We start from the raw sequence: 10610 nt of genomic DNA on the forward strand, positions 1-10610 counted from the left end.
CAAGAGAAGAGCATAACTAACTTAAAGGCCGGCAACGCTTCTCTTGACTCCTGGTATTGTGGATGTTCATTGGCGATCGCCTCACCATTATTGTAGCCCGTATGCCCCAAAAAGAAATCGATTGCGAGTTGGTCTACAAGTCAAGTTGGTTGTACAATTGTTAAAGGCTTATTTTGTTGTAAGGAACCCAGCGGGTGATGTGCTTTTGGGAACAGGGATCCCTCTCTATAAAACGTACGTTTTATAACATTTATAACTAACAAATTGGAAGAGTTAACTCAATGATATTATTGCACGCACCCACACAAGCACATATTCTTTAACACAAAGGCTGTGATCTATAGAGCGAACTTTATAAAATATAAATTAGTCATATTTATGATTTGACATTTGACAAAAACTGTCATACCAAGATATGATTTGGCATTTGCCAAGAAGATAAAAAGCCCAGGAAAAGATGTCTCTGTCTCAATCTCAAAGACATAATTAAATTTATTTCAGGGAACTTAATATGTATTTTAATAACCAGTTTCCTGAATTATTTTATTTCATTAAAAATATTATATTTGGGTGTGTGTCTGCCTTTATAGGTTGCCTTAACTAATTAGATCCAAATACATTTAGAGCGTTAAGGTGTAACAATTATACGCAAAAACCAAAACCAAGAACTTAGAATTTCCTCAGACTAATCTAGTGGGTAAGTCGACTTCCGTATTTATAAACATCGCCTTGAGTGCGCGTAAGTCCACCATAATGTTGACTTAGGAAAAACACTATAATCCGAACAAAAATGAAATCAACTATGTCTTGCGTCATCACAACAGCTATTGTTTGACGTTTTAAATTCCCGTATGATAACACTGTCAGCTTTCACCCATAGCTGTTCACGCATCTAAAAATGCGTTCCGATTCTCATACCAAATATGTTAACAAGTCCGCATTTCGCATAAATCATTCATCGATGTCCCCTTTTTTTTATTTAGTGGCACGGGATGCAAGTCCATAGGCCCGATGTTCCCTTATTTCCATAAAACTATAAGATTGGATATCTGTTATAATTTAGTATACCTTCTGTTGAAAAGAATTGAAAAAACCGTAATGTGCAAGCATTATTGTGTTTCGGTTCGAAGGGCGCCACAGCTACAAACATTACTGGCTTAATGAAACTTAACATCTTACGTCTCAAGTGACGAGTCCAAACATCACAATTGCCGCTAAGATTTCGGGTTCAATCAAAGATCCTAAGCTAGACTGCATTGTAAAGGGCTTGGCGTATCACTTACCATAACGTCTTGTCACTATTTGAAAAAAAAAAAGCAATTATGTGGTTTTGGGAAGCCACGATGTAATTGAAACTTTTATTCACAAAATAACATATTAATATCAGCATAGAAAAAAAATAATTATATTTTACGCTATACATATTCATAAAATAAAATATAATATAATAAAAAAAAAACCTTTATTAGGTGTGGGGTTCGAACCTACTACTTCTCTTTCTCTTCAACTTCACGCCTACGACATGCGATAGATGGGACAACATTTTAGGCAATGTAATAAAAGTATCACTTCGCAAGTCGCAAGAATATAGGAAGGCTTTTCATTTTTTTAAATATTAAATTACAAAACGCAACGTATCATTGAGTCAACTTTTGAAATTAGTGTGCATTATGGCTTATACTAACATAATATTATGGGTCAAGCTAACGAAAGTTGGCACTAGAATTATGTATCATCGACAAAATAGATTCATAACCCTTGCTGATAATTCTTTTAAAAACAGATCAGTTTATATTTGCACGAAAAATATTGTATGACAATTTGTGGACTGTCAGTGTCAAATAAAATGATACTACTTACTTATTAAATGTAATATCTTAAAGCGAATTTCGACCTGATTGTTTATTATGAATATGACGGTGGTTTACGTTTCAATTTTGTCGATAGTACATCGCATCTCTAATGCAATGACCTAATAACTAAACGAATAAACTATGCATAGTTTGACATTTGACAAACAAGATGGCGGTTGTTGTAGCTCCCGTGTGTTTTCGTGGTGACGCAATTTTAGTGCTGCTTTTGGGTTTTTCAATAATGCTGTGCGTGCATTGTTCAAAATAGAGGCAAACAGTCAATCTCATGATCTCAATTATAAACGAATAATTAATTATCTAGCATTAAAATAGGCTTAGATAATTGATACGTCTAGATATAGATTGTGGCAGCTATGAACACGTCGAAAAAATTGCGGTGAACAGTTAGCCTATATTTTAACGCAGGCACACTAAAACAAAATGACTAACGTATCGCGAGTAAGACATAGCTTATCATGCTGCACATTAAAGTAATAAACCTGGCCTGTTGTCATGCATTGACTTACAGCAAGAGGTTATATATAGACGTATAAATTATCAAATAAAATACGCGACTACGGTTTTGTTGTTATTTTGTTGCTGCTACACTTGGATTATTTAATACCAACCTTTTACAATACCAACTTTCGTAAGCCTAGCTTTAATCGAGCTATGCATTCGCTTTTTAGCAATAAATGCTCGCCCTTGGTTTAACGATCAATAATTCGCTCAAACTTTCAGTTCTTAATGGATTAAGTGACTTGTTTTTAAGCCTTGATTGCCAGGAGCGTTGACAGCTATTATTGACAGGGCGCATAATACATATAACGCTTGCCTAATAGCCTAAACACATGGTCGGATTTGGTATGGTACGGCTGTACCATCGGACGGTGCTGTGGGCGCCTCGCACCAATTATGGCAATTAGTCCGATGTATGGTACTCGGTATGGTCCAGATGGTAAAAATATGGTCCGCTACCAGACTGCGTCCGATGGTTCGGCCTGACCAAATCCGATCATATGTTTAGGTTATAAGCCTGGACAATAGTGAAAATAATCTAAAATGGCGGCTTAATTTACAGCTGTACAATAAGTAAAAAAGGATTATTAGCTATCCGCTACAATTCGTCTTCGTTTGACATCAAGATTCTATAATCTATACTTCTGTGCAAATTTTTTTGCATATAGTACTTGTAAGACAAGCTTCGCCATTTCAGATTATTTTGCTAATGCCTCGACTTATAGAAATGACTAACAATGTGTCTAATAACACTCCAGTAGTTAGTTATATGAGCAAAACAAATACATAATATATAGAGATAGGCACTATATAGCTAGCATCATAAATAAACAAGTTATGTAGTTTTATTAGCATTTTTTAAGTAATTAAAACACATTAAATAAATTGTTTATAAACATTAATATTATTTACCCCGTTTCATTCATTTTCCAATAATAATGGCTAACGGGAAAATCTCGGAATATTAATGTTAAAACTCAGTAATATTTGCAGAATTAATATATACTCAATGATTATACCTAAGCGTTAAAAAACCGCACATTATGACCACCATAAAATAGACTGTTTCGTTAGAACAAGTTTCTTATCTGTAAAAAATTTATTATTGTTAAATAATGCATCGATTTCGATTATATCATTTCATTCCAATTTCGAACATCTCTAATAACAAAGAAATTTGATTTGACCTCTCTATTCTAATATCAGTCGAAATTACGTTTAGTTCGAAATGAAATGTCAATTTTGCAAACATATTTGACAAATGTTGAACTTAAGTAAGTAGTTGACAAAAAAAAATATAACGATAAATTTTATAAAATGTATTATTTTGTAAAAATTACAAAATGAATGTTTTGTTTATGATGCTAGTGTAGTATACGTGTACATTATTAATATCTACGCAGTTACTTACCTAAAAATGGAATTCAAAATGGCGGACATTGTCAGTTGTACGGTTGGCATGCAACTATAAAATTATATTTAAATTTTAAATGCTATAGACACGTGGTGAATATTGATTGAATTCGATTTTTGAGTGTCATCGTGACGTGCGACGTGAGCGAGAAATTGTAGCGGTTACACTAACAACAAGTTTGATAACGCGTTGCGAATCCAATCATATTGTCAAAGAGGATGTAAATACTACGTTATAAGAGGCGGTTATTATAAGTTATACTGCCTAAGTAAAAATTGAAATTTAGTTTAGTATGAAACGTGCAGTCATTTGACATAAGATTGAAATAGTAGTAATTACATTATTTTTACATATTAACAGTTGCTTAAAACGTAGTGGATTTCGGATCTCCTTTTTTTTAGAAGATTATCTGTCATCTGTCAATCTATCAATGACTGCACTTCTGACTGAGTTTTGCTAGGCTGCATATTGTCACTACTATGGACAGATGATGCCGATTATATTCTGAGCATTATTTCGCTTATAATGAAATAGTGAGTGGCTAATAATATTCTTACTCCAATATTGAGTGGAATACAAAATAAAGCAATTAAATTTCAAAGCAAGAATGCAACCCTGTCTACTATTCCCGCAGAAAAAGAATAGATTTATAACTTAGATGAATATCATCTGACAGTGACAGCTGTGAAAACGTCGAAAAAAAATTGAATTTTAATTTGAAACTCTATTTTGGCAATGCATGCATACTAACACCAAGTGACATACATATCGAGATTGTAAGACGTAGCTTGTCACGCAAACTAACATAATAAACCTGGCCTGTTTTCATCAGCTGTCTAGCAGCAAAAGGCTGTATCTAGACGTATAAATTATCTAAGGTTTGTAAATGGAATTCATTCTATTTCTCGCTACAAAAATACGATATTCTAGTGCATGATAATAGTTAGATAAGTTATTGTTAAAACTAATATGCTATCGGTACAGGATTAGTGAGCCGCCATTTTGAATTTCAGTATATATGTAAGCTTGTGTATATGTATGTGTAAATTGTGACGTTGTCTGCGTCAGTAGCGACACGGAAAGCGCGGTCGGTCGAGAGAGGTCGCGACTGAGCGCTCTGGGTGCCCGTGTGCGTGCAGCGCTGCCGCGCGCACGTGACCGCGTGCAAGCCACAGAACCCGTGCCGACTCCAGATGCTGATGATAAGGTAACTGTCACTTAATATAACCTAGACCTCCTCGAATTGAGGGAGTCCCAGTACTAACAAAAAATGTGTGCGTGTCGGGACGCCCGACAGATGTAATAACTTGAACTATTTAATATTGAAATTGTGTAACTTAAGAAAAGTTTAGGTTATTACTTACATTTTATGTATATTACCACAGAACAGTTTAATAAGATCTCTTTAAACTGTTCTGTGTATATTACTATAATGTAAGGAAAGGTTATTTATTAAGAAACACTTTAATTGATTATAAAATATATTTTATTCTTTGTTACAATTCTTGAATATGTTCCTACATTAGAATTTTGTGTATCATTGTTTAATTTTACTAAAGTAACAATTGATTAGAGTGAGAAGCCAGACAGACTGGCGCCGTAACGCGTTACGTTACGAAGCGGTTTACCTTCCCATAGCAAGTTATCACTTTAAAAATTAGGTAACGATGAGATAGCATGGCTAAGGTTAAGTCATATGGTATGTTACTGTGGGGATCAAGTAGCTAATTTAGCTTCATATTAAGGAAACTTTGATGAAGGAACCTGATTACAAAGTTCAGGAATATTATAAAAATGTGTGCTTCCGCTGTATCCCGGTCGAAAGTTCCCGTTTGTGTGGAAACGAAGAGTCTATTCTTTATCCTCGCACTATCCCATTTTAGTTGGGGTCGGCTCTCCTAATCAGTCTTCGCCAGGACGTTCTGTCCTGGGTCGTCTGCGGATCTATTTGGGCTTTTTGTAGATCTTTGTCTATGACTGATCGCCATGTTAATCGGGGTCTTCCGCGTCCTCTTGGTCCGGTGTTAATATCAAGCACTCTATTGGATTATGATCTTTTGAACGCATCATGACATACCCGTACCACCTCAATCTAGTCTCCAACAGCTTTTCTGGGATTGGCCTGACTCAAAAAGTGCCGCGGATGTGCTCATTCATTCAGTGCGGAAACGGAGAGTATAATATTGTTAGCTACCACTACGTTCTCACTACAATTATTATAATATCTATAATTATTAAAGAAAATAATATTCTATTAATGATTACAGGCTTCAGATGAAGACAAAAAAGTCGTGTACGCAGAGTTGGTTCTCGGTGATCAAACTGCTGAGAAACCTCCCCCACCTTCTACAGAATACGCAGAAATTGTTTACACAGACCAACCGCAAGTTAAGGAGACAAAGGAATAAATAGTTTCTCTATGGCGAATACAAAAGACGGCCAGGCTTTCGCATTCTAAGCCGTTCTCGTAAAGTTCAAATTAAGAACTCGAAAACTGCCGCGCAATTTTACGCATTATTTAAATTTAGAAAGAACGGTATTATATATATATTTAACGGTCTTTTTTATTCAACATTTTGACGTGGCTTCGAATACGAAAGTCTTACCGAATAAACCACCGCGTAGCAGTACTACTTGTAGATTATCATTTCAAATCGATGGTTTTTCCACAGGTTTCAATACTTGATAAGAGATGGCGCTATATTATACCTAAAACAGATATCCAAATGCTTATTATTATATATTAAAGCTCCATCTGTTAGCAAAAACTTTGAACCGATCGAAAAACTTTTTGTTACCAGTAACAGGATTTTACAACTTTATGCTGCCGCCTTTTTCAATTTATTTATTTTGAGCTGAATGAAATCAAAGTATTTAATGTCGTTTTATAAACATATTTTTTATTTAGTTGTTTAAAATTTAATTATTATTGCAGTATTACGAAAGGTTTTTTCTTTATAATTTCTTTGTCATTGTCAGACTATGAGAATTACAGACGGTAAAGACACTGGGATCACATATCACCAGTAAAAATTTTGTATTTTATTTATTTCAATGTAAAATAACACGAAGCGTATGTTATAAAATTTGAAAGATGCCATTGTGTGTCAAGATGCCACGCACACAAGCATCTAATAGATGCCTTGCATAAAAAAGCTATTGTTAGGTAGTGCGGTATCTAGTTGGAGCGCAGCGGAGACCAATCCTTAATCTAAGGACTCAATATTATATTTATAACGATCATGAAGTATAAATACATTATCTAGGCTTATTTGTTTCCCGTCTAATTCTTATAGTCTGCAATTCATCATTAATTTTAACCATATTCATTAGTTACTTATTGCATTATCCATTTTAGTTTTAAGAATCTGTAATCTCATAATATATGTGAAGGATTTTCTTTGCATTCCTAAGTTATTTAAGTTTAAGAGATATGTATTTATAAATAAGTATTGCTATTTTGCAACAATTGACTAAATGAAAGTTAAACTATTTTAAATGGACGAAATTTACATTTTATTATCTATAAATCGAGAATTGCTGAAAAAAATTCAAATAATTAATAAATACTAAAAAAATCTTGTTATAAATTATAGGTTGTCAATGCAAAAGGTATTTCTAGATTACTTTGAATACACCTTTCTATTGTTACGTTACCGGATTAAAGTGTGAATTTAAAAATAATATAAATATAAAAAATAGACATAGCTACTGCTTGTACATTACTCTGTACCATGTGAAAATACGCTATTTTCTGGTATTATAATAGTACCTGATATTCTAAAATATACTTCATTTAAATCGGTTAAATTTAATATATTTTTTATTTTAGAATTTAACCGCTTTTATAAAGTAATTTGAATTTGGTATAAATATTCTTGTACGCTCATTTCACAGGGAAGATTTTCTTTGAGAGCAAAAGACCTTTTATTGGAATAGGAGATTTCTTGACTGTGGACAAACAACTTAAAATTAAACACAAAGTAGGAACCTACTCTATTTTTTTTACATTTATTGTAAAAAACAAATTTAAATAGCTTAGATAATTTATACGTCCAGATAGAGCGTCTTGCTGTAAGGCTACGTATGATAACAGGCTGGATTTATTACTTTACAGCTACGTCTTACACTCGCAATACGCCAGTCACTTTGTTTTACAATGCGTCCAAAATCAAATCATAATATATCACTTTATTCATGTAGATCAAAGAAATAACACTTATGAATGTCAAAATTTTTTTTTCTCATGAATCTACTGCTACTTCGTAAAGAGTTGAGCTAATGAGAAGAAGTAGCAAGAAACTCATTGCCACTCTTTTAAATCACGATTTACATTTTCATAGGTTTACAAATCATTTCAAATGATGCAACAAAACATATTCAAGCGTCAAATAGTCAATGCCTTACACGAGTAAATGTCAATTAATACAAAACAAAAGTTATTGAGTGCGTTGCTGAAAATAGAGGCTAACATTTTGTCGCTATTTTTTCGACGTTTTCACAACTGTCACAGAATTGAAAACGTATAAATTATGTAAAAATAAAAGTTATACATAACTAAATACCATGAAAACTACTAAAGGGTTATCGCTTGCGATTACGTTACATTAAAATAAATACCTATATAATGGTATTTTAATAACTAGGTTAGCCTACACAAATAAATGGTTGTTTAATAAAAATCCTTTTTTTTAGTAAGCCTAATATTATTTGCGAAAAAATATCTACTTTATGAGGTAAAATAAGAAGAAATAATTTAACAAAGAATAAATATATTCATAGTAGATTTTGATATCATAATTATTTAAACAATAAGCTAAGTATTTACAGGCAAAAGATTTAATTTGCCTTTCATTGAAGAGAAATCTCTACGTCACATAATCTAATACAATAAGGCTGGGTTGCACCAACAAACTTTAGCAATATCAAACATTTTAATGTACCGGTTAAGGCTGGGGACCGAGCCACCTAGCGGAGTGGAGCTACGATACCTCTCCCATACAAAATCGACATAGTATTAATTCAAAATTAAAAAGCATTTTTAATTTATTACACACATAATACAATTTTCTTTACAAAAATAACAAAACTAAGTCATGTTAAACAGTATTGATAAAAAGTTTTCATACGTTTTTTTTATCTAGATTGAATAATTAATATGGATCTAACTTTAAAAGTAAGGGTTACTTTGGTGATTTTTTTTCACAATGTCTATTAAACATAGAAATGTAAAGAAAAAATGAATTATCATCTCATATTCTGTAGACATATAACTATTTTTTGTAAAAATGGAAAAAGTTTGCAGCCTTAAGCAAAAATGTGTATCACCATTTGACAATTTCTAGATGACCTAATGACTTTAACTGTTGACGCTAACTATCCTATCTTCGCTGGTTAAAGATTTTGTTAATTTAAAATAGCTAAATAGCAACCTGTCAAAAGTTTCAAATACTAATTCGATATTGAATACGATGGTGTTACATATTACACATAAATTTGTCTTAAAAGCCAATGCAGCCTTAAAGATTTTATGTTAATGATGCATGTAACATTCTGAAACGAGAATCAAATTAAATCTTTTGTATGTTTTTTTTACAATAGACTAAAAGCTTTTTATCCGTCCATAAAAGTTATTTTAATTTTATACTATAAAAAATATGTTAGAATTATTAAATATATTGTTTTATTTTGATTGTGTATGTAAATTATATTAAGGGTTCCTGAATTTTGATGATATTTTACTAAATGTAATATAAGGTATGTTTACAATACAAATTTATAAACATTTTTTATCCTTATCAAGATGTATAGCGGTAACTGCGCACATGTTAAGGTCTTTATAACGTTTATATGTTTAGCTTCTTGTGTATATTGCACCCAGCTTGACATAGTGCCAATTGTGAGATTTTTTACCTATTCGATCGCGTAAAAGTAACTACGATTTGTATCGCGTCGAAAGAGCGCCATCTAGTGACAGTAGCGGAAAACATCATAGCGCACACACTTGGCGCTCTGTTTGTCGCGACAATAACAATTGCACAATATAAGTATAAATTAGTATTGCATATCGACCCACGAAATCGGGCAATTGCGCTTTTTTGGCTGTCCGCATCCATTGAAGTAGAACGGAGCAAGACCCGATATGGGACGAGTCATTAAACTCGAAAAAAAAATGGCAGTTGTAGACTGCTGGTAGAAAGTGAAAACTTTTAGTATTAAAATTTCAAAATTTAATGTCTGTACTTATGCGGAACAAAGTTGATATTTATGTGTAGTTTAGTACTATTTTAGTAGTTAAAATTGGCACAACTCCGCTCTCCTTCAACAGACAGGTTTAGGTTCGCATACCGCTTAAGATCCATGCAGTGAGCTTTATGACTGTACAAAAGTATATCAATGTGTACGCACAAGACTTTACTAAAATATATTCAATAAATTTATTCTAAAAGAATATGTATCTTGATTCTCATATTTTATTACTTGACTATTTTTGCACAGATAAGTACCTATTTATTACATATTCATAGTTAGATAAGTACTTAATTATATTTACAATAAATAGATGTGTCATAGTTTTCTGTTTTATTTCAAGCTCAAATACAATATATTATTACCACTTGACTGCATGCAACGCAGAGCTGCTCGAATTCTCTGGGATTACAGTACTCTGTGAAATTGGCTGTGAACAGCCGTTGTTTTATTGGGTGTTTTTACAGTACTTATCACGGGGAGTGTTCTCAAGAGCTGTTTCACCTGAGTCTCCTGCTGCCAAATTCCACCTCCGCACGACACGCCACAAAGAATCATCCACACAATCTGTAGAT

General features: G+C 32.8%; 1 protein-coding gene across 4 annotated transcripts in view; it reads left to right on the forward strand.

Moving 5' to 3' along the window:
- Positions 1-10358, forward strand: part of LOC126974720 (fasciclin-3) — a 128949-nt gene extending 118591 nt beyond the window's left edge. Inside the window, exons 12-14 of one of the 4 annotated variants that reach the window (XM_050822313.1) lie at positions 184-234; positions 4855-4993; positions 6054-10358. In XM_050822313.1, the coding sequence (XP_050678270.1) occupies positions 184-234; positions 4855-4993; positions 6054-6194 (331 nt within the window). In that variant the 3' untranslated portion in view covers positions 6195-10358. The remainder of the gene's footprint in view (positions 1-183; positions 235-4854; positions 4994-6053) is intronic. The other 3 variants (XM_050822314.1, XM_050822316.1, XM_050822317.1) reach the window with 3 other exon arrangements.
- Positions 10359-10610: the final 252 nt, after the last annotated feature.

Source organism: Leptidea sinapis, chromosome 33, assembly GCF_905404315.1.
Source record: "Leptidea sinapis chromosome 33, ilLepSina1.1, whole genome shotgun sequence".
In the NCBI taxonomy this organism is placed as follows: Eukaryota; Metazoa; Arthropoda; class Insecta; order Lepidoptera; family Pieridae; genus Leptidea; species Leptidea sinapis.